Raw genomic sequence first — 24,398 nt, 5'->3', positions numbered from 1 at the left:
GCAGATTCCCGTGGGCAACCCAGAGCAGGGCCCTCCAGCCTTTCTGGGGTTTGCTGAAGAGGCAGCAAGCCCTGTTCTCGTTCTATGAGAGTGGTTCTCAAAGTGAGGTCCCTGGACCTGTGTCACCTGAGAACTAGTTAGAAATGTTTTGAGTTCTGTCTCCTCCTTCCTTCAGAGCCTTGAGCTATCTGGGGAGCTCTTGTGGGCCAGCCCCTGTACTAGACTTCACACACATTATCTCAGGTAGAACTCACAAATACAGCTAAGTCTTCATTTAAAATCATTGATAGGACCTGCAACTTTAAGCAAAACAATGTATAATAAAACCAACTTTACCGTAAGCTAACTGATATGAACAAGAGTTACACTCCTAAGGCATCACATCAACATTATAATGAAACGACATTGAACAACATTATTCAAGGACCTTCTGTATGCCACATGATGTACACCTTTTTTTCGTATTGTTTGTCAGCTAGGAAAGCCAAAGTTCAAAAAGGTTAAGAGACTTGCCTGGAGTTACTGAAGCCGACTCACACCCAGTCTGGCTCCCGAGTACATGCTCCTAGTCACTTTCTAGATGTAGCTCCTGGCCCAGGCTGAATATAAACACCTCACCAAAGACTGTGCCCTCCATGCCAGCCCCCACCCCTGCCGCCCCTATTCCCCCGGGTCTCTCCCTGCCTGGCATCCCGTTCTAAATCTTTCCTCAAGTTACAATGCTGGGCCATCCAAGCGGGGGTGGGACGTGGGGCGGGAGCCAAAGCCCCATCTCATGAGCAGGCGGCATCTCTGCCAAGGCCCTCGCCCGCCCTGCGCGGAGAGCAGTGGGGAAGGCAGCGGCTCTGAGGGCTGGCAGCCCAGCCTGCACCCCAAAGCCTGGAGGGACAGCCAGCTGCACAGCTGACCTGTGGAGTCCAGAGACTGCTGTTGTGTGCTCATCTGATCCAGAATGGCTCCTGAAGAGAATTAGCAGGGACCGGGGTTTCAGTCCCAGCTTGTCCCCAGTTTACTGAGTGACCTGGGCTGGTCACATCCCCTCTTGGAATCTGTCTTTTCATTTCTGAGTTGACTGATAATTTACAAGGATAGCTCCTGCTCTGAAACTGTCTTGGATTCTAGATTTTCATGTGACATTGGAGAAGTCTGGTCAGGACATGGGAATCTGAAATGCCAATGGCTCTGGAACCGGCTCTCTGCTCATCTGACTCATCTCTGCTTGAGACTTGGGAGTGACCCTGGTTTCCCTGAGGTGCCTGGCTTTGCACCTACTCCTCGGTCCCCCACATACCCACGCCCCAGAGGAATTCTCTTCTATCGCATATCCGGGCTGGGCACCAAGACCCAGAAGGAGCTGAGGAGCCAGATCCTTTGTCCCAGACTCAGAGGCAGCCATGGGAACCTGTGCTGTTGTGAATGATACCAACATCTCAGCTGACCTTGAGAGCAACACTACGGGCTTCACGGCCTTCTCCATGCCTGGCTGGCAGCTGGCACTCTGGGCTGCAGCCTACCTGACCCTCGTGCTGGTGGCCGTGATGGGCAATGCCACAGTCATCTGGATCATCCTGGCCCATCAGAGGATGCGCACAGTCACCAACTACTTTATTGTCAACCTGGCGCTGGCTGACCTCTGCATGGCCGCCTTCAACGCTGTCTTCAACTTCATCTACGCCAGCCACAACATCTGGTACTTTGGCCGCGCCTTCTGTTATTTCCAGAACCTCTTCCCTGTCACGGCCATGTTCGTCAGCATCTACTCCATGACCGCCATTGCTGCAGACAGGCAAGAGGGGGTAGGGGTTGGCAGGAGCTGGGAGAAGAGCTGTCTCACTTTACTGGGGCCCAGACTGGGCTGGTGACTTGCCCACAGTCGCACAGCAAATTAAGTGTAGAACCCAGGGAATTGCCTCCCAACCTGATCATGATCCAAAGCTACACATCTGGAAGGCAGGGGACTGTGGAACTGAAGCAGGTATGGTTAAGGTTAGACACAGGAAGAACTTTACACCAAGCTTATTCAAGGTTGTAGGACAAGGGGCAGTGTTTTAGGAACTTTCTGCAGTGTTTTTTTCTGAAGTTGATCTTTGCTATGGTGTCTTTCTTTTACTAAAAAAAAAAAAAATTGCTTATATGATTTTTCTATTCTTAGATAGATTATATGAGGGGGAATTTTAATATTGCATGCAGTTACTCTATGATTACGTGGGACCAATTATTTTCCCAAGGCTGCTCTCAGGGGCTGTGACTGCCCCTGAGGGAGTCAGGACGGGATGGAGGTGTGATCCGTGGACAGAGAGGGAATACTTTTAAAGCTGGTTGGAGCCAGCAGGGCCCAGTGTGAATGTGGAAGGGGACTGTGTGTCCGGGGGAGTATGATTGAGGCAGACAGCAAACAAAAAGAAACAGAGAGTCAGCCCTGGCAAGGTAGCCCAGTTGGTTAAGAGCATAGTCCCAAAGTGCAGAGGCTGTGGTTCAATCCCCAGTCAGGACACATATAGGAACATATCAGTGTTCCTGTCTCTCTCTTTATTTCCCTTCCTCTCTCTCTAAAATCAATCAATAAAATTTTATTTTTAAAAAAAAAAAAGGAAGAAGAAAAAGAAACAGAGGAAAGTCACTAGGCACGTGTGGGAGGCAGGGCAGGAGCCTGGGACCCTTGGAGACACAGGCTCCTCATCAGGACAGTCTGATGAGGCCACGGCCCCCATCCCAAGCCGACTACTCCGGCAACCTGAAACTCACATCGGCTCACTTCTCTGCTCTCAGTGGTTTTATTATAGAGTTTCTCTAAAGATTTCGTTTGAGAAATTCATTCTGCTAATTAAAAACAATAAGAAAGTTTTAAAATTATTCATCTAGGCCAACCGTCTAATTCTGCACCCAGGGAAACTGAGGCTAGAGTGATGGGCAGGATTCCCCGAGGTCAGCCAGCAAGTCAGGGGCAGGGGCAGGTGCCCAGAACCCACACACACCACAAGAAAGCACGTTTATACCCTCTGGATATATGTGAAAGTCCCACTAAGATTTTCTTTTTTATTTACTCAACAAATATTTGAGCGTGTCCTCTGTTTCAAGTACTGGAGAATATACACCAATAGGAGAAAATAGTCCTGAAATCATGACCTCATAAAAACTTCCATTTTAAAGGGGTTGGGGGATGTGGGCATGGACTGCAGAGGGCAGATGGGAGCCAGGAGGCCCGGCTGAATAGTAATACAGGTGAGAGAGGCTGGTGGCTCAGGTCAGGGTGGTAATAGTGGAGACTTGTCCATTCATTTCTTTATTCATTCATATGTTCAACGCCTACTATGTACAGATATTGTTCTGGGCATTGAGGGAAAAAGCAGATAAAGATGCCTGCCCTGGACCCTGGCCGGTTGGCTCAGCGGTAGAGCGTCAGCCTGGCGTGTGGGGGACCCGGGTTTGATTCCCGGCCAGGGCACATAGGAGAAGTGCCCATTTGCTTCTCCACCCCCCCCCCTTCCTCTCTGTCTCTCTCTTCCCCTCCCGCAGCCAAGGCTCCATTGGAGCAAAGATGGCCCAGGCGCTGGGGATGGCTCCTTGGCTTCTGTCCCAGGCGCTAGAGTGGCTCTGGTCGCAGCAGAGTGATGCCCCGGAGGGGCAGAGCATCGCCCCCTGGTGGGCAGAGCGTTGCCCCTGGTGGGCATGCCGGGTGGATCCCGGTCGGGCGCATGCGGGAGTCTGTCTGTCTCTCACCGTTTCCAGCTTCAGAAAAATACAAAAACAAAAACAAAAAAACAAACAAACAAAAAAAGATGCCTGCCCTGGTGAGGATTTAAATAATAAACACATGCATAAATAAATTACATATTGTATTTTGAGGTCATGAGTGCTATGGAATAATATTAGGAAGGGAAAAGGGGCCCCGAGGTGCTAAGGTATGTGTGTGGGAGCGGGGGCAGGTTGTCATGTTAACTAGGGTGTCGGAATTGGCCTTACTGTGCAGGTGGGACTTGAGCAGACAGGAAGGAGGTGGGAGAGTGAGCCCCCAGGCTCTGGGGAAAGACTTCCGGCAGGAGGCGCAGCCGCAGCAAAGGCCTATGGCACGAGCATGCCTGTGTGTGTGAGGGCAGCACCTGGGGGCGCTCACCAGGACAGGGTAGACATGCTTCCAGGCAGAGTCAGTTGCTCGCTTAATGCCCTTAATCTCAAGACATGAACATCCCTGCTCAGGGCAAGGGCTAAGTGAAATTTGAGGCCGTGTCCTACTGTCCTGGCTTTGTTCCAAGATTCAGATTAATCCAGGAAGAAGGCCTAGGGATCATCTAGAACCAGAGTCATTTCCAGCAAAGTTAAAGGAAATAAATTCCCAGGAATAATCACACTCTCAAGTCCTGAGCCCCGCTGCCTGCAGGCACTTCTCAACCATCTCATTTGCTCTCTGCAGCAACCCAGATGGCACAAATTACCATCATCCCACTTCCCAGAGGAGGAAACGGAAACAGCACCTGCAGAGCTAAGGTTATTTGTTCAAGACCTATGGCTGGGAAGCGTAGAGTCAGGATTCAAACCCAGATCAGCCCGCACCCAAAGTCCCAGGCCTGCTCCTCTACTAACAGAATAAGGAGAAAACTCTCCTTTCCCCTCCCACCTCCTAGAACAGGAAGGACACATAAGCACACAAATTGATCCTTTGGTCACCTGTATCATCCATGGGGGGCAGGGTGCTCAAGAACCTTGAGAAACACGGCCTACTTCTCTTGTCCTGCTAAGGTACTCAGCCCAGGTCCAGGCTGTTGAGGGGAGGAGCTGGCCTGGGGCCAGGCCACAGTCAAGGGAGAAGGTCAGTGTCACGGGGGGAGGGGGAGTGGGGGGGTCAACAATCACGTAGTCCAGCCGGCACAACCTGTGACCATGGACTGTGAGCAGAAATATGAAGCATCGTCAATTTGGAGGGATCACAATTACAAATGTAGGCAGCACACCATGGTTTGCTGGGACACCCGCAGTACCTGGGACTGTCGCCAATAGATATCGCAGATACGTCTGTGGTGCAGAAATCTCAAAGTATTATCCACACTCATTACTACTTCAAAATTACCATAGTTTCCAGAACTGCTGCTAGATCTTCTTTAGTTAGTTGAGAAAGATGTGAACCTATTACTATGTCCCAAATTTATTTTATATTTTAATGGTAGTATTTCAGTATAACTGTCTGTCTTTATAATCCCATGTACTATCCCCACAGAGGGTCACACACACAGGGCTGTTCAATGACCAGAGTGAGCCAGGGAAGGTGCAGGAAGCAGTGACTCAGGAGACGGGAAAGTGCACTGGCATTGAGCACCGCATTTAAAGGTTTGGGCTGCACTTATGTGATAATATAGCCATAGCTATATACGCCTATTTAATTTTAATTAATAAAAATGTAAATCTCAGTTCCTCAGTCATATTGGCCACATGTCGTTAGTGGCCACCGAACAGGACAGTGCACATATAGAGCGTTTCCACCGCTCCAGAGAGCCAGTGGGCAATACTGCTCCCACCTTGTCCAGGAGACTGCTGGGCTCTGCTGAGGTTTCCGAACAGAAGAGGAACTGGCCTAAGACTGAGGGGCTCGGCAGGGCTGAGCGTCGGACAAATGTCCAGAGATGGACTTCCAGTGTGGCCACTGTTCTCTTGTGGCCATCTGAGAGCAGTCCGTACTCAGAGGGAGGTGGTGCAGCGGGGGCCTGAGCTGGGGTTTAAGCCACTAGCGTGCCATATAGCTGAGGGAAAGTCACTGGCCCGGCTGGCTCTCAAGTCACCAGCAGCAGTGTGGAGAATGGGGCCAGCGGGTGCGGGCCTGTAGTGGGGGAGAGGACGGGGACTGGTCTAAGGAGAGGGTACCCACTGCTCATACCACCCTTTGCTCACAGGTATATGGCCATCGTCCACCCCTTCCAGCCACGGCTCTCAGCCCCTGGCACCAAAGCGGTTATTGCTGGCATCTGGCTGGTGGCCCTGGCCCTCGCCTTCCCCCAGTGCTTCTATTCCACTGTGATCCTGGACCATGGGGCCACTAAGTGCGTCGTGGCCTGGCCCGAAGACAACAGTGGCAAGACGCTCCTTTTGTAAGGCCTGGAAGGGGGGCAGGGGGTAAAGCATGATATGTGCATATGCCTGACAGTGTGCATGCTTGTGTGTGCATGTGGGTATACACGTGCCTGGGAGTGTATTGGGGATCAGTGAGCACACGTATACACTAAAAGTAACATCACTCACTAAGTGTCAGGCTTGTTCTAAGCACATATATGAACTCACTTCATTCTCCCAACATTATGGGGTATGTATTATTTTCTTCCCATTCTTTAGATGAGGAAACTGAAACACTACAAAGCTAAGTAATGTGCCCAAGACCAACAGCTAGTAAGTGGTGAAGTGAGGAGTTAAATACAAGTAGTCCTGCTTCAGAGCCAAATCTCCTCCCCACTCTGCCACTTAAATCAGGATGTGTACATCCTTAAATGAGGACATGGGTGCATGTGCGTGTGACACTACATGTGCAGACACACTGTACCTCGTCGTGTCTGTGAGTGTCCATGTGTGTATAAGTATGTGGGTGTGCTTGCAGACACGCGTGTGCACACAGGTGCGTGTTCAGGAATGTGTGTAGGTGTGTGTTTGGGGAAGAACACTGTAAATGCTAGGACCACAAGGGTCAGGGTCTTGAGGCAAAAAGAAAAGGCAGGGGATGGAGCCTGGGATGTTTTCAGGAGGCTGCCTGGAGCCCGGATTGTGCCGAGGTGGCACCAAGGGCTCTGCGGTGGGTGGGGCAAAGGCCACTGTGTGGCCCTGGGTAAGTCCTTTCTCTTTGTTGGGCCTCCATTTGCCTAGTTCTCATGTGTGGCTTCCTGATCCCCAAGCAGGGCATGGTTGGTTAGTAGAGCAGAATAAATTGGTTGAGGTTTTGGAGTAGTAGTTGGGGTGGCACCCTGCTCTGTCCCCAGCTGACTGGAAGACCCTTCGTAGGCACTGAACCTCTCCGAACCTCTGGCTCCTTCTCTCTCAAATGGGGATTATTAGTAAAAGAACCTTGCTCAAGGGTTGTTGTGAGCACATATGGGAAAATGTACATAAAGCCCTTAGCACTATCCTGCCACAGACCTGGTGCCCTAGTATGTGGTCGTTTAAACAGGAGACGAATGAAAACCTGGAGGGGCAAATTTAATCCAATGAGGCCCCAGCTACCCCAAACGCGAGCGCTGCCAGGTCACCATGGCAACAGTCTTAATCCCGGCCTCCTTTATAACCCCTCCCCGCAACGGCTCCCCTACCTGGTCGCCATCTGTCCTGAGCATCCGCCAGAAGAGGGCGACGCTGTGGCCTTCGGTACTGCGGAAGGCGCCATTCCTCTGATAAGCCTGTTCCTAAGATTGATGAGTTCCGAGGGCCGACACTGCCCGGGGTCTCGCCCCTACCCTGTACCCCACCGTCTCAGAAGGACTCACTTTGCCAGAGCGATGACGTGTAGGGAAGCGCTCCAGTTTCTGGGTCGGGGAGGGGTGGAAAGCAGATTATTCCGTGACTGGCCACTGGGAGGCGGTGTTTCTCCACCTTAATACAGGCCTCCCTGAGAGGGAGCCAGTAAGAACTTGGGGTACCAGGCACCAACTCCCTGGGGACGATGAGTTCCAACCCTGATGCAGGCAACACATACACACATTTACACACGCGCGCGCGCGCGCGCACGATTCTGGAAGAAAATATTCAAAATTGTTAATAATGATGGGGGTAGATAAGTAATTTTACGTCCTCCTTAATAGCATTTTAAATTTTAAACAAATATATTACTTGGTTAACTTTTTCGTCCCTAGTTATTTTCTTTTTAGTACTTGTCTACCACCTGGACCGACGCAGGGCTAAAATTGGTGTCCCCTTCGCAGCAGGAAAAGTCCTCTTTGGGTACATGTGCTAGCTAATGTTGCCCTTATTTATTTATTTTTCTTAAATCACACTTAGGCCTCCGGAGGCCGCCCAGGGTGGGTCGCCGGGGGCGACTCAGGGCAGCTCCGGGGGCCCGCGGGGTCCAGGGGACTGAGCGCTGGCAGATGCCGAAGTCGCCCCCGGACCTCCGGTGCCCAGGCCCCTGGCTCTCCCTCCAGGTACCACCTCTCAGTGATCGTCCTCATCTACTTCCTGCCTCTCGTGGTGATGTTCGTCGCCTACAGCGTCATCGGCTTCACGCTCTGGAGACGCGCGGTCCCGGGGTACCATGCTCACGGCGCCAACATGCATTACCTACAGGCCAAAAAGAAGGTGGGAGCTCGGGGCGGGGCGGGGCGGGCCGGGAGGGGCGGGTCGGAGGCCGGCCCCGCCTTCGGAGCCTCGCTTCCCAGTTTAGGGCCTGCCCTCAAGGGGCGCCGGGGAACGAAGCCCAGAACCCAACACGTGACTGGCCTGGGTCCCATGTCCATAGTCAGAACCTGAGTTTGTGCTTCCTGGGCAGGCCGACTTGCCGTTGGTCTTTGGCCGAATACAAAGTTAAAGGAATTTTCCAGAATGTTAAGAAAATCGGGGAATCCTAATGTCCCACAGAATTTCAGATACCTCCAAAAACCTTAGAATAACAGAATCTTAAAACACTTTTTGAGTAATCAGAATGTTGAATTTAAGAAGTCTCACAGAACTGCAGGGAGCTCCTTAATAGAATCACAGGAGAATTCTCAAATGCTGGAACTACAGACCTGAGATCCTGGAAACTGCATTGTAGTTGGGCTACATCACCTGTCTTTGATTTCCGAAGGATGTGCGAGTGTCCTCCTGCCTGCCACTCAGGGCCCCTAAGAACCCTGATGCAGCATGCAGAGCCTATCTTTGCCTTGCTGCTTCCTGATAGGCAAGCAGGGGAGGTAATGTTAATCATATCATGTATCAGGTCAAAGTCTCGACTTCTCACCTACTATTCAGCATTTTTCAGGGCAATTCAGCGAGGTAGTTGGATATAGGACACTATTTGGGTGTCCCTCCTCATGGAGAGCTGGTCTCCATTTGCCAGCCCTGGCTTGTCCTCCATCCCTCATGGGGTACGGTGCCATGTTCAAGAGCACCTGCTGAAACAACCCACGAGGGGGTCCTGGGTAGAGGCTGGGGAACCAAGTAGGAGTCTCACTACCTATGTTAGAAGGGCTGAGGCAGACACGGATCCCAGGGGGCAGTGCTGGAAACTCACAGCTGGCACAGGGTCTCCCCAAAGGATGGGGTGCGGAGCGAGTGTTTATTCACAAGGGATCCAGGATGCCTTTTAGAGGAAGTGGCCACTAAGCTGGGCATTGAGGAGTGAAGGCGTCAAAGGAAAGACAGCAGTGTGGGCAGAGGGGCTCGGCTGAACAGAAGCCTCAGATGCAGGGCCTAGGAGTGTCTGAGCGGCAGAGGCCGGAGGGGACTGAGGCCATAGACGTAGACAGCACCTGCTTGTTGAGTTCCCCAGACTGGCAAGAGGAGCACCCTGCCCCTTCCCCTTCCCCTGGGTGGACTGGGGCTCGGGGCTTCCAAGCTGAGGAGTGACCTGAGCCTCTCCCGGACCAGTTTGTGAAGACCATGGTGCTGGTGGTGGTGACATTTGCCATCTGCTGGCTTCCCTACCACCTCTACTTCATCCTGGGCAGCTTCCAGGAGGACATCTACTGCCACAAGTTCATTCAACAGGTCTACCTGGCCCTCTTCTGGCTGGCCATGAGCTCCACCATGTACAATCCCATCATCTACTGCTGCCTCAACCGCAGGTGGGCCTTCATCCCCCCTTCTCCTCAGCCCTCAGGGCCCCAAGGCTTGGCTTCATCTGGGCTCCCCTGTGAACTTGAGCTGGTGCCCTTGTGTCCCCACCCTCTCTGGGATTGCCATCCTCACAGTGAGCCCAAAGCACAATTCTCCCTCTGACCTGAGTCCCACCTCCTCCCCAAAGCCTTGCCCCATTGCCCAGGTCATAGCTCTCACCGTTGTCTGCACCTGTTCTCTTCTGGGGGCTACATCTGGGACAAGAAGAGAGAAGGCAGGGACAAAAAGATGGAGGGAGAGTCAGAGAGAGGTATAAGGACAAAGAGGGAGGATGGACGGAGCCAGGGGAAAGGTATTCATGTGTCCTGACATTTTAAGAGCTTCCTGCAAAGAGGAAGAACCAAGGACTTCCCTTGGGTGAGAACAGCACCAGCCCCAGCAGTGCAAAGCCAAGCCTGGAGGAGGAGCAAGCCCGCTGCTTGGGAAGATCCAATTTCCTGCCCTCAGGGGCTTTCAGGGCTGCTGGGAAGGGACTTTGGCAGACAACCAAGGAGGAAGGAGCCAAGATCTCACTCCTCCCTCAGACACCACCTGGTTCTCCCCACCTTTGTACTTCTGGGGAAGCAGAGTCCAGAGAGGGTTCTGGCCTTTGTTCTGGGGCATGTGGGAAGGCGGAAGGTGCTGGGCCAGGCAGAAACACCAGCGCCCAGGAGTCCTGCTGGGAGCAGGCCATGCAGCTTCAGAGGGTCCTGGAGGTGGGGCCCAGTCAGAGGAGATGAGAGAACACTGACTCCTGGCCTTAACAAGAGAGGGGTATGGACAAGGTTGGCCCTGAGCCTCTTGTTCATGCCTCTCCTCTCCTCTCTGCACACATGTCCAGGCCACTCCTGCCATTAGGGTCTTTGTTGTCCAGATATCCTACACAGCTGGGAAGGCCAGATGGAAGTGAGAAAACTAATTTTTTTGAATGTTTAATGAGTGCCAGAATCCTCTATTGTCTCCTGCTTGGAAAGTAAATAATAGAGGGATAGAGGTGTTATTGCCGTTTTACAGATGAGGAAACTGAACCTCAGAAAAGACTTTCCTTAACTCATACAAGCAATGGAACCAGCACAGCATGTCAAGGCCTTATCCCCACATCGCTCATTTCTCTTGTGTGCAGTTTGTAGGAGAGAGAGCTTGGAGACAGGGACTGTCATATGAGGGAGGGGACCCCAGCTCCCAGTGTCTGTTGGTCATTCTCCTGATCCCCAAGGACACAGTCCTCAGGGCTCTATTTCTCTAAGGGACTCTTGAAATTACTGAAATAAGTTATATTTATATATTGATTTTAGAGAGAAAGGAAAGGAAAGAGAGAGACATCAATTTATTGTTCCACCCATTTATGCATTCATTGGTTGATTCTTTTTTTTTTTTTTTTTTTTTTTTTTGAGAGAGAGAGAAGAAGGGAGAAAGAAGCAGGTAAAGGAGAGAGAGAGAGGGAAGCATCAACTTGTTTCATTTAGTTGTGCCATTGATTGCTTCTCATATGTGCCCTGACCTGGGTTCGAACTAGTGACCTCAGGGATAGAGCCGCACCCTCGGGATTGGCAACCCCAGAACTCCAGGGCATCGCTCTATTCACTGTGCCACTCGCCAGGGCATGTTGAGGGTGATTCTTATATGTGCTCTGACCAGGGATCAAACCCACACTCTTGGCATATCGGGACAATGCTCTAACCCAGTGATTTTCAACCTTTTTTGAGCCGCGGCACATTTTTTACATTTACAAAATCCTGGGGCACACCACCTACCAAAATGACACAAAATGACACTCTAACACAGTACATATTATACATATAGTTAATAATATAGTTTCTAAATGTATTTATACTCACACCTGACCATGTCTCACAGCACACTGGTTGAAAAACACTGCTCTAACCAACTGAGCTACCCAGCCAGGACCCTAAAATAAGCTTCGAATCATTCAGTATTTGATAACAATAGCTCTAAAGTGGGACCTAGTGCTCCTGGCAGGAATCTTTGTTAAGAAAATGTTCAACAAGTGGTTGTGTGCCCAGTACTGTTCCAGGCACTTGGGAGGCACCAGGGAACAGAAACAATGCTCCTTTCCTCAGGGAGCTGACATTCTAGTGAGAGGGACAGGCAATAAGCAAACATAGTGAGCACATGAATCACATAGTGTCTTGGGTGGTAAGTCCTACAGAAAAAAGAAAAAATGAGAGCTGGGTGAGGGAGGACAGGAAGGGCTGGGAGAGGCTGCGGGCTGGGGATACAGTTTTACAGAATCAGGTTGGCCTTTATTGAGGAGTCTTTTGAGCAATGATTTGAGGATTGAGTGGGACCTGTCTGAGGAAGAGTTCCAGGCAGAGGGAACAGCTAAGGCAAAGGCCTTGGAGTCAAGGGAAGGACTTGGGCTGGTACTCTGACCTGGGGAGCCCTGTGGGGCTCTAAGCCCGGGAGACACCAGCTCTGACTTCCCTTTGAAAGAATCAGTCCAGCAGCTGTGTTGGAACTGGACCACAGTGAGGCAGGGGGAGAAGCAGAGACAGGATCAGGCTATTGCAGTAATCCAGGTGAGAGATAGCAAGTTTAGACTAGGGTGAGAAGCGGTCAGAGTCTGGATACTGCTAAGGTAAAGCCAACAGAATGTGATAGAGGGGAGGTGGCGTGCAAGAGGAAATCAAGGACGCCTCCCAGGTTCTTGGCCTGAACATCTGGAAGGACAAGCAGAGTCAGTTGTCAGGCCCTGAGATGTGGACGACTGTGTGTGTGTGTGTGTGTGTGTGTGTGTGTGTGTGTGTGCGTGCGTGGTGGGGAGGGGGTGGGGAGGAGGACGATAGATGGTTAGCTTGGGCTGGGACAGGCTGAGTGTGGGTATGAGTAGCAGAAGCCATTAAGCCCCTGTAACAACAGCATTTGTTGGCCACACTGTGGAATCCTATAGAGCTACAAGGCAAGGACCAAAGTCAGGCCTGCTCTTCCAGAACACGGAACCTGTGGCCTCTGGGAACAGACAATGCAGCCCTCGGCTGTCCCAAGGGTCTCATTTACTCTGTTCCTCCCTGACAGGCCAGTGTTCACTTTCTGCCAGCCTGTTTCTTCTACTCCCTGCTTCCTTATCTCTAATTTGCATGCACATCTAATTACATCTATGGTGCCACAGGGAGAGCTGTTTATTTTTTAAGTGAATGTACCAACTTAGAGGAGTTCCAAGTGTATATTTTAATTCAAAGGAATCCCCTTGGGAGAGCTTTCTTATTCCACCCAACATTGCCAAAGGCCCAGTTTTTTAAAAATGTATTGATTTTATCATCATTTTTTAATGTTATTTATTTTCTTAGACTTTATTCATTTTAGAAAAAAGAAAGAGAGAGAGAGAGAAGGGGGGGAACAGGAAGCATCAACTCCCATATGTGCCTTGACCGGGCAAGTTCAGGGTTTTAAACCGGTGACGTCAGCATTCCAAGTCAACGCTCTATCCACTGTGCTACCACAGGTCAGGCTAATGTATTGATTTTAGAGAGAGAGGAAGTGAGGAAAGAGAGAGAGACATCAATTTGTTGTTCCATTTATTTATGCATTCATAGGCTGATTTTTGCATGTGTCCTGACTGGGGATTGAACCTGCAACCTTGGCGTGTCAGGATAACGCTCTAACCAACTGGGTTCCCTGGCCAGGGTCAAAACCACAATTTCTTAAGACTCCTATGAATATTCCTTTAAAAGCAAATTAACAAGTCAAACAAGGAAATCTGTTGTTTCTAAGTAAGTTGTGCTTGGTTTCTTTTTGTCTGTTGGTGATAACAAATGGTGTAATTCAGCTCAATCACCAATCTCTAGACTTAGCTCCAGGTGACTTCCACCTGTTTCCAAAAATCAAATTTCCTCAAGACTGTGTCTCTAGATGAACACTGAGCAATGCTAGTCTCCTGGGAGTGAGGCAGTGACTTTCCTCGAGAGGAGAGGGGCTCCTGGAGGTGGGGGCAGCCACATGACAGCTCCTGTCACGGTCCCCTGCGCCCCGGCTCAAGCTGACCCTCCATCCCCCAGGTTTCGCTCTGGATTTCGGATTGCTTTCCGTTGCTGCCCGTGGGTCACGCCGACCGAGGAGGACAAGATGGAGCTGACTCACACCCCGTCCCTTTCCAGGAGGGTCAACAGGTGTCACACCAAAGAGACTTTGTTCATGAACGGGGATGGGGCCCCGTCTGAGGCTGCCAATGGGCAGGCTGGGGCCCCTTTAAATGGGGTGCCTGCTGAACCCTGAAGCCTTGTGCCTCGCGGCAGCGTGAGGCTTAGCACCCTTTGAGGAGTAGGTCAAAAGACCAGATATGAAAATCCGGCCCATGCCTCACCCTTCAGTACATCTATGGAAAAGCAAGATGGGGCAGGAACTCTACAGTGGATGCTTACTTTAGGAGGACCCAGCCTTCCCTCTCAGTGCTTCAGGGACCCAATATGAGTCAAAGAAGACAGTGTGAGCTAACACTTATCTAGTCCAGGAGTTGCAGACTCAGACGCCCTCCTGGGGCATACCACATAATGAGTACATTGGATCCAGCATAAAAGAAGAACTGCAAATATGATGATAAAAGGCAACTGGCTTCCAATGTTGTGGTAGTAGGGAATGGTGGGGACTGTGGCAAACTAGAGGACATAGGCATCCAAAGGGGACAGTAGCTGACCAGCTCTGGGAAAATATTGCAATAAGAGCTCACTGTTGCCAGAGCTATATCTTTCCAGAGAAGCCAGAAATCCAAATTTGTGACACTTCCAGGCTTGTTACTTTTTGGCTCATATTTTATAAATGTTGTATAAATAAAAACACACCTGTGTACAGCACCCAATAAGACACTGATTCATTATCAGGTTAAAGACATGGGGAAGAAACTTATTTTGCAAAGCATCACCTACAAGTCGATCCAGAGCTGCTCTGCCTTGGATCTAAGACCTCAGATCCAGCCCCATCTAGATGGTGGCTAAGAGTCAAAGGGATTGAAAAACAGGGAAGAAAAAATAAAGCCAAAGGGAACCTCACACTTGAGTGAGCTCTTCCTCTCCCAATGGCAAGGTATGCTGTGACGATGACAGAGGCGATGCCTATTAACTACCAGGCCAAACAGGGATTAAGTGTTTAATGAACCGCAGCTATGATTTTTGTTACTACTGTGTCAGCGGTTTACATGATTGGCTCCTGAAAATCAGCCCCTCAATTCTCATCCTCACTTTCACAGCAAGGCGGCAAGCAGGAACAACTGTAGGGACTCCAGAAAGCTCCAAGATGGGCCCAAGGGCACAGCCCTCCCTGCTTGCCAATGCACCCTCCGCACCCCAGGGTCCCTCCAGAACATGGAACACTGCAAATGTCAAGAGTTTACTGTTATGTGTTCTCCACAAAGATCACTGTGCCATGGGCACTGGCCGTGCCAAATAAAGGCACTCCGGTCTCACCAAAGTAAGTGAGCATGCAGTCAGTCCTGGGGGAAGCCACCTAGAGCTGTAGTCATGGCCTGAGATTCATGTGGCACCTCAGTCACAAGGCAGCGGAATGTGGACTGACGTGGGGTCCAGCAATGGGCTGGACCGAAACGGTGGAGCAGCAACCTCAAGGCTGAGGTGGGATAGGGATGCAAGGGCAGACAGGGCCAGCTTCCTACAGAAGGGGTTCATTTAAGATGAAGGAAGGTGAGAGCGCAGCAATCCTGTTACCCCGGGCTGCTGCAGGACTTCATCTGTGCTAGGGCAGGGGGTCTGTCATCCGTTGTCTTGGAGTTGGCTGAGAAGGTGACGAAGAGCAGGATCTGCTTGGGGCTGGCGGGTGGCCAGTGGTGCGTCAGCCTCTCATTAACCCCAATAACCCCCGGAAGCCGGAATGACTTTGTCGATGTTACACTGCAAGTGAGGAGGCCAGGCTGTGAGAGGACAAAGGGCATCTCTTTACCTTGAAGGCGCTGGGGTGGAGGCTGCAGGAGCCTCCCCCCATGATAGGGCCCTGGGGCTACAGCAGGGCAGGTGCTGGAAGACAAGCGGGGAGGCTAGTTCCCCAACTCTCTGCAGGGAGAACAGAGCAGTCCTCAGGACGGCCGAAGGAAGGCTGGGGCTAAGGAATGCAGTCTTCGTCTCACTTCCCCCCTTCACCCAGAGGCCGCCAAAATCCCCGGGTTTGATTTCCGCCACATCCCCAGATGTCCTCCCCACTCCCCAGCCAGTAAGCATCACTCAGGTCTTTGAATTGGTACAAAGTTTACTAGGTCATACGACATGGCTCACAGAAGCAATGGGACATTCCAATGAGGGCACTGTTTTGTTGGTTGGTTCCTTTTACATAAGTAGAGACAAGACACTTCGCCACAGGACTGCCCATCTCCCCCCCACCCAAGACAGAATGCAAGACAGTCATCCTGTGGCTATGACCAGGTGCACAGACACACAATCCAGTGGCACGGACATGCCCGGACGGGAACCCCGGGACGGGAGGGAGTGGCGAGCGCCCACGGGAGGAGCCCGGCAGTGTCTGCTGGTGATAATACACTTCACACAGGGGATCCGTCCCCAGGGACGGGCTGCGGACACCCATAAGGCCGGTCAGATGGTGTGACTTTTCATCTCAGGCCAATAAATAACTGTTGGACGAGTGCATAAATTAGAAATGGATGCCACAAAACATCACACCTGGAGAACTTATGGCCAGGTTGAAACCAAATCATGCAGAGTGGCAGGGTGGTGAGAAGGGACCTGGAGGTGAGAGATATTATCAACAGCACACGCTCTATTCTGTACCCTATGTTACGTGCCATTAGGTGGCTTTTGTTTCCCTCCCGCTGTGGCAGTGGCGGGCTCTGGTGCTGGCATCTCCCAGCACAGCTCGCTGGAAAGATGGGGGTCGCCGCTTGGAGAGAGAAGTAGTGCTGGAAGGAAAGCAGGCCGGGGGGCCAGGGCTCTTAGCTGCTCCCTTCTTCCCGGAGCCGTACCCCCACTGCTGTGATGAGGGCGGCCCCCTTGCCACTACCGTCTTCGGACAGGAGGAAGGACACATTACACTTTGGTGACAGTTCCTTCACGGTCTGGTGCATAATTCTGGCGAAGCTAAAAAAGAGAAGAGAAGAAAAGGGTAGGTAGGAGAAGACGAGGAGAGACGCTGGACCTACCTGAAGATGCTAAAGGACCCTGCTAATGAGGGCACACAAGACGAGAAGGGGCCGCTTGGAAGCAGCTGTGGCTTATTGGGAATGACGGAGTCCGTTTTATTATCACAATCTTCAGCTGAAATTCCCCAAACTGCTCTGCTCTGTACAGATTATAAGGGCCACGGCATGACTAACACACTCAGACACACCCAGCCTCAGAGACACACCTTGAAGCTCAGGGGACCAGAACTCAAGGGTGCGAGGGCGCGGGGGTGGCGCGGGCCACCAGGTGCACCTGCACGGGTCCAGCGCTGGCTCAGGTCAGCAGACGACCTGGGCACGAACATCTTCCCACAGCTGCGGCCCTGAGACTCCTGCCCATCACCATCTGTAGCCCAGCACTGAAGCCAACGGGGAGCACCCCCACTCCCGTGAAGAGTCAGCTCTAGATGAGAAGTGACTCAGGTTCTTGCATTTTGTGCTGAAAATGCGAACGGGCTGAGGATACTCAGGACAATGGGGCTCTGAGAGGTAACACAGAGTGCCCATTCTTGAACACCTCCCGGGTACCCTACATCTTATAGACGTCATTTCCAGTCCTGCCAGTGGCTATTATCCCATGAGGAAGAGGAGACTTGGCAGAGATTGAGCACAGCTTCCAAATGATGGTGCTAGGGTTAAATCCAGGTGTATGTGGCTCCAAAGCCTAGTTCTACAGCACACCTGTGTGCTGCCCTGGGGAAGGAAGAGGATAGCTACTAAGGTGGAGAGATGGAAGTAGGGATGGACCACGATAAATGGGCCCATGCCTGGCAGGAAATGCCTACGATGAATAGAATAATACTTCTCTTAAGTAGGGTGACATTATGGCCTGGTTTACCTGGGATGGTCCCAGTGTAATTATTAGTAGCACTCTTCACTGGCAAAAGTATTCCAGAGTTAGACAATAAATAATATGAGGCGAGCTTTGGGACATGCAGTGGATCAAAGAGCAGATGGGGCCACATCCTCCTCCAGTATGGGGAGTGGGACACTTGCCCAGAGAGGTTGTTCTCCACCCCCTCCCTGCTACAAGCCCAGGGCCAAAACTGCTCCTGTCTTCCTTGTCTCTGGATAAGCTCTGACTCAGCAGGTGAGCCAGACAAGGAGCCCTCTCCCCTTTCCTTCACTCCCTCTCCCCAGTTTCCCAACACAGCCTCCAGCTGACTGCAGCTGACCAGGCTGATGGGTAAACTGCCTCTATAGCCACCTCCTTTCCTGCTCCCCACCTGGACTGAACAGATTATAACCCAACCTAGGTGGGGCCCAGGAGGAGCGGGGAGAGAGACAATGTCAGGACACTGGTGTGAGCTGGCCAGTAAAGCCAACTCTCTGCCTCTCAGCTAAACTTCAGAGTGGCTCATTAGCTCATGCCAGATTAGCCCCTAGTCCCTGAGCGCACAGCCTTCAGATGGGCTGTGTCCTGGCAAGGAATTTTCCTGATGAGAATCACATCCTGACCCTGGCTGGCTAGCTCAGCAGTAGAGCATCGGTCCAGCGTGTGGAAGTCCTGGGTTCGATTCCCGGCCAGGGAACACAGGAAAAGAGACCATCTGCTTCTCCACCCCTCCCCCTCTCCTTCCTCTCTGTCTCTCTCTTCCCCTCCCGCAGCCAAGACTCCATTGGAGCAAAGTTGGCCCAGGCGCTGAGGATGGCTCCATGGCCTCCACTTCAGGCGCCAGAGTGTCTCCGGCCGCAACAGAGCGACGCCCCGGAGGGGCAGAGCATCGCCCCCTGGTGGGCATGCCAGGTGGATCCTGGTTGGGCACATGTGGGAGTCTGTCTCTGCCTCCCCGCTTCTCAATTCAGAAAAATACAAAAAAAAAAATCACACCCTGACATCCCATAGCCATCAGAGGTACTCCCCAGCCCAGGAAGCTCAGCCCATCCCAACTGGAAGCCCCACTCACTGTGGATGAAGCTTGTAGAGGGTTCCATCCACCCCCACGGTCACATCGAGACGGTCTAGCCCTCTGTTTTCTCGGATCTTATCCACCACGGCAGCCATGCCTGCACCGCACAGCTGCGCGGCCCGCCTGGACACCACCCCGCACACGGTCTTGACGAGGATACTGTCATCGCAGGTGCTGTTCAGGCCCAGCTGCTGGAGGATGGCCCGGACCTGGAGCAGCGCTAATCGATCACTGTGGGGGTTGAAAGCCAGGAGGCTGGATGAGGCACGACCCACGAGAGCAGCCTGGGAGCCAACTCACTATATTTATTCATGAATAGCATCATGGGGTTTTTTTTCTCCTTAACATTTCTTTGTTGATTTTTTTTAATGATCCCCAAAATACAACATGTTAAATTTTAAAATATTTGACAAAACTAGAAAAATATTGGAAAATTAAAACTATCCACAATTCCAACACTGAGAATTATGGAGAATTTATAATAATAATTTAAAAATTCCTTTTATTATATTTTTCTCCGTCTTTTTTTAATTTAAAAATTAGATTTAATGGGCTGACACTGATCAATAAGAGTACATAGGGCCTGACTGTTGGCGCAGTGGATAGAGCATTGACCTGGGATGCTGAGGTCCCAGGTTCAAAACCCGAAGTCGCCACTTTAGTGTAGGCTCACCCAGCTTGAGTGGGGTCACCAACTTGAGCACAGGATCATAGACATGACCCCATGGTCACTGGCTTGAAGCCCAAGGTCATTGGCTCAGCTTGAGCCCCCAACCTGGTCAAGACACATATGAGAAAGCAATCAATGAATAACTAAAGTGATGCAACTATGAGCTGATGCTTCTCATTTCTCTCCCTCACTAAAAAAAATAAAGGAAAGAAAGAAAAAGAGTACATGGGTTTCAGGTAAACATTTCTATAGCATTTGAACTGTTGATTACATTGTTATATTTCCTCCCAATCTACTGTAATTTTTTCCTGAATATTAAACATCATCTTTGTTTTCGTGATATCCAAAATGGGCTTGTCCTTTACATGTGGTTTTCTTTATTGCTTTTTCCTACCTCACACATCTGAGCAATTTCCTACCTCCTTACCTAAAATCAGGAGTGAAAATAGCTATCACAGTACTCCATTCTGGAGATGCACCATTAACTTATTTAGCTGGTTTAGGGAAATTTAAGTTGTTTGTAATTTTCTATTATGAAGTAACATTCTGATGAAGTTTCCTGTTTATTAATCTTTGTGTGCAACTCTAATTTTTCCCTTAGGACACATTTCTGGGTCAAAGGGATATTGATACATACTGCCAGGTGCCTTTCAGAAAGTTATATTGCCCTGGCAGATTGACTCAGTAACATTGACTCAGCGTGTGGAAGTCCCGGGTTCAATTTCTGGTCAGGGCACACAGGAGAAGTGACCATTTGCTTCTCCACCCCTCTCCTCTACCCCTCTCTTCTCCTTCTGCAACCATGGCTTGAATGGTTCAAACAAGTTGGCCCCAGGTGCTGTAGATGGCTCCATGGCCTTGCCTCAGGCACTGAAATAGCTCGGTTGCCAAGCAACGGAGCAGCTGCCCTAGATGGGCAGAGCATCGCCAGTTAAGGAGCCTGCTGGGTGGATCCCAGTCAGGGTACATGTGGGAACCTGTCTCTCTGCCCCCCCCACCTCTCTCTTAATTAAAAAACAAAACAAAACGTTATATCAATTTACTCCCTCTCCAGCACAGTATTTAGCTATACTTGGCCCCAGTGAAAAGGATCACTTTTTAAAACATTTGACAGTTTGGTAAAAATGACATCATACTGTGGTTTAATCTGCATTCTTCTTTATTAGGAAGGATGACCCTTTTATTTTTTCCACTTGTTTATTGGCCATATGAACTCAGTATTATGTCAAGACTTACTTTCCTGGGATATTTGTCTCATTCTTACTAAACTGAAAGAGTGTCGATGACTGATGATGATGGTGATCAAGAGCAGCAAGCTTGTTTGAGGACGTACAATGTGACAGGTGCTTTACATACATCACATTTCCTCTTCATCCAACCAACCAATACCTGTATGGTCATTCCAATTTTAAATATGAAGAAACTAAGCCGGGGATAAGCTGAGTACCTCCCTCAAAGCACACAGCGCTGGGGCAGAGCAGGTCTCAGCCAAGCTCCTGCCACCGTGCCCCGCTCTGCATCTCACCAATCACAATGCAAATGTTTGTCATTGCCTTTTACATTTGATTACCAGTTTTTTAAGACCTTATAGACCCTATTAGTAAAATTTGGCAATTTTTTTTATGATTTCTTATGTACCTAATTTTAACTTTGTCTCTGACCTCACATACATGGGGTTCCTGTACATACATATGTGGTTAAATTTGATTATTTTGTCTTGATCATCTGTCTCATGTAGATCTGATTACTAGAAGAGCTAGAAGAACCTAGGAGGGTAGAGGAAGGTCTCTTCCCCCCTATGCAGGCATCAGGGAGAGCAATGAGCAGGCCCCAGAGGAACCAGTCTTAGTGCTGCTATTATGACCACTGTTAAAACAGGTGGCTTTGCACAAATGCTTTTGCTTTTGAAGAGCACCTTCCACCTTCTCGTATCACTCACTGCGGAAAAGGCCCAGATGAATGCTCACAGGAGAAAGATGGAAGACAGAGGCAGCTGACTGTGGGCATGTGCACTGGGTGGACAATCTCTGAGATCCCAGCTGCCATTCAGTGACATGAGGGTGGGGCTGGACCCAGTGGTTCTTGGCTCTATAGCATGCAATGCACCTTCACTACCCTGAAATGGAGTCCGTATAACCTATGTTTATACACATAATTTCAAACAAACCGATATCATGCCCCAAATTAAAAGAAAAATAATTTATCAAAAAATTATAAGAGAAAAACATCTCACAAATGGCAAAATGTCCCCGAGTGTGCCTTGGTGACGCCCTGGGCAGGTAGACATCTAACAGGCCCCTATAGGGAAGCCCCTCCCCACTCACCTCTCAATCTGAGAGAGATACTTGGTCTGAAAGATTCCCCGAGTCTTCAGCGGCTCAGAGATCTGTCCACGGAAGAGGAATCCCTTCTTGGTGAAGTCAATCAAGATGTTGCGAACAATTTCACCCAGGTACATGCCACTGATCATCTTCTCATACCTGCAACGGGGAGGGGACTGGGCGTCTGTGTGAAGCCTTCCGTCTCACGGTCACCCCTGGTATCTTACCACCCCTCAAGGACATCACCAACCTGAACCCCAGCCCTGTGCTCCCAGCAGAGGCAGAGAGAGGGGCCAAGAAGGACTAAGGAATCCTTAACCCTCCCAGGAATCAGAAATGAAATCACCAGCACTGCTGTCTAAGTGCTGGACCAGGTGCATCCTCACCTCAGTTCCTGCCTTTGCCTGAAAAATCCCATTCCAGCTCTCAGCTCCAACATCACTTCCCCGGAGGCCTGTCTGCCTCCCCCAGACCAGCTTTTATCTACAGATCCTGGGTCCCCAGACACCCTCCCTTCTCCACAACACACACAGGTCCACTGCTTCTCATCACCCCGCAGCGAAAGCCTCGAGAAGTGGGACAATGTGCGTTTGTGCAGCTTCGAGTCCAGGGCCTAGCACAGCACAGCACTAGGCTCTCTGTCAAGTGCTCAACAAATATCTGTAGAATAAGCAAATGACCGGGCTGAGTCTTAAAGGGACAAGATGGCAATAAGAGAAAATTTCCTACTAGGATTTTGAAACATTTTACAAAACCCCAGAGTACTTGGTCAAGCTCCTGGCAGGGCTGACAGAGCCACACAGGCTGGGGGGTTCTGGTGCCCTCAGCACTCCGGAGGGTAACCTATTTGGGGGTTTTTCTTCCCTGCCTTCTCCATGCTCAAGGACCTCAAGTAATGACAAAGGATTTAAATGCTCCCATGACATACACCCAATCCCAGTGTCCCAAGCTGAGAAGAGTCCACTGTACTCTGAGCACTCCAGACTTTAGGGGCCCCCAGAGAAAACACGTGCTGTTGCTGTCAGTTCCCATCCAGCCCTTCTCACTCCAGCAAGGAGGCCTTCTCAGCTTGGCGCTGATATGGCTTTACCCCCTTGCGACACCTGCTGATCCCCCTTTTTAACAAAGGGCTCTTGGTTTAGAGCCTTTGGCAGGCAATAGCAGCTAGAATTAAATATCAATTTTTGCTATATTCGTTTTACAATTACCATCTACTTATAGTAATATTGTGTATCCTGGTATTTTCCTCCATTCAATTTAAGTAAAGAATATAAGCTGGTTTACAGAAAAACATTAATAACAGCATAGGTGGTATCAGGCAAAGGCAAAAATCTTGAAGGTAGCTGGAGAACATCTTATGTTTGGGAGGTGCTACACAGTCCTTCTTTTTGCTCCTGGGGGACAGCGTAGATCCACTCATCCTGGTGACAGCAGAGGATGACCTGAATCCTAGGAGCTTGAGACATAGATCATTTGTCTCTATGCTGGGATTGGGGGGAACACTGCCATCCAGGGAGGGTCCCTGAGACCCAAGCTGTAAAGCTCCAAATAGCCACTAGGTGGTGCCGAAGGTCCACTATGGGGAAGAGAATTGTGCTGAGCCTCCACCTCACCCCAGACCAGAAGGCCCCATCCATACTCCCACCCCCACTGGGTAGACCTGAATTTCCCTTGCCTTTTGACAACTGCAAGTCAAGTGTGCTCTACTTCCACTAACCAAGACAAAAAACCTGTGAACCAAGAGGTTTCTATTATTTTGATGGGAAAGAAACAGAGTAAGGGGAAGGCTAGAACGCTCTGGGATGAACATGGTCAGTGATAGAAGTGGTGTGGCCCCCTTACCCTGTCCTCTCCTGTACCATGTTGGGGGCCCATCCACCATTCTTGCTCTCCTTGGGCCAAAAGCAAGGGCAGGAGAAAACCTGAGGGAGGGTCCAGTATCCAAGCCTCCCTGTAGACCCCACTCCTACTATAATAGAAACTTTGATTGTAACAAGAACGCCCTCCCCACCCTGACCACCTGATGAGTCTCCTCCAATGGCAGCATTACCTCTGTTTCCCCGCATTTAGAGAATATTCATCCACCATTCTGTCATAGACGGTCCTGATATCATCCAGACACCCGTTGTCCCCAAAAGCACCCCACTCCATGTTGATGCACATTCGCCCCTCATTCCCCTCCAGCATCTCCACATTCTTCATTTCTTCCATGTAGCAGGCATTGCTGCCGGTCCCTGGAATATACGAGGGGGAAATGATTGGCCATGCAACTAAGGCCAGGGGCCTTGGAGTCCAGACAGGAATATGTTTTTGAGATAAAGTAACAGCTTCACTTTCCCAATCTTTTCCAAGAAGAACCTCAAAATATAAAAGGTGAGTCAGAGGTAAACTATCCAGAGAGCATTTGACTAACTTGCTTTATACTAAGATCAATCCCAAGCAAGAGCCTCTTCTGTGTACCTGTCCAGGCGGGGCTATATTGATTTTAATAGAATATGATTGTATAACAAAGGGATGTATCTTCAGTGATGGACGTTTAAGCAACATTCAGATAGGAAAGAAGATATTTCTCTTTCTCTCCCAGTCCCGTGCCCTCTCTCCCT

General features: G+C 50.3%; 2 protein-coding genes across 3 annotated transcripts in view; one reads left to right on the top strand and one right to left on the bottom strand.

Moving 5' to 3' along the window:
* The first annotated feature begins 1,356 nt into the window (after nucleotides 1-1,356).
* TACR2 (tachykinin receptor 2) lies at nucleotides 1,357-14,560 on the top strand. The gene is made up of 5 exons (XM_066348724.1): nucleotides 1,357-1,786; nucleotides 5,883-6,077; nucleotides 8,109-8,262; nucleotides 9,532-9,728; nucleotides 13,776-14,560. The coding sequence occupies exons 1-5, from the start codon at nucleotides 1,395-1,397 to the stop codon at nucleotides 13,990-13,992; spliced, it is 1,155 nt and encodes a 384-aa protein (XP_066204821.1). The 5' UTR covers nucleotides 1,357-1,394; the 3' UTR covers nucleotides 13,993-14,560.
* A 1,391-nt stretch (nucleotides 14,561-15,951) lies between these two features.
* The window catches only part of HK1 (hexokinase 1), a 68,267-nt gene continuing 59,820 nt past the window's right edge, over nucleotides 15,952-24,398 (bottom strand). For both annotated transcript variants that reach the window (XM_066349875.1, XM_066349876.1), the window contains exons 15-18: nucleotides 23,846-24,029; nucleotides 21,799-21,954; nucleotides 18,802-19,035; nucleotides 15,952-16,811 (exon numbers count right to left, since the gene is read on the bottom strand). In XM_066349875.1, the coding sequence (XP_066205972.1) occupies nucleotides 16,667-16,811; nucleotides 18,802-19,035; nucleotides 21,799-21,954; nucleotides 23,846-24,029 (719 nt within the window). In that variant the 3' untranslated portion in view covers nucleotides 15,952-16,666. The remainder of the gene's footprint in view (nucleotides 16,812-18,801; nucleotides 19,036-21,798; nucleotides 21,955-23,845; nucleotides 24,030-24,398) is intronic.

The sequence above is a fragment of the Saccopteryx leptura genome, chromosome 9 (genome assembly GCF_036850995.1).
Source record: "Saccopteryx leptura isolate mSacLep1 chromosome 9, mSacLep1_pri_phased_curated, whole genome shotgun sequence".
Classification (NCBI taxonomy): Eukaryota; Metazoa; Chordata; class Mammalia; order Chiroptera; family Emballonuridae; genus Saccopteryx; species Saccopteryx leptura.
Note: the sequence above shows the minus strand (reverse complement) of the source record. Positions and strands in the feature narration are given on the sequence as shown.

Coding starts and splice junctions, on each gene's coding strand:
- TACR2 (XM_066348724.1), top strand. CDS start 1,395: ATGGGAACCTGTGCTGTTGTGAATGATACCAACATCTCAGCTGACCTT. Junction 1,787..5,882: donor ACCGCCATTGCTGCAGACAG/GCAAGAGGGGGT, acceptor CTTTGCTCACAG/GTATATGGCCATCGTCCACC. Junction 8,263..9,531: donor ACCTACAGGCCAAAAAGAAG/GTGGGAGCTCGG, acceptor CTCCCGGACCAG/TTTGTGAAGACCATGGTGCT.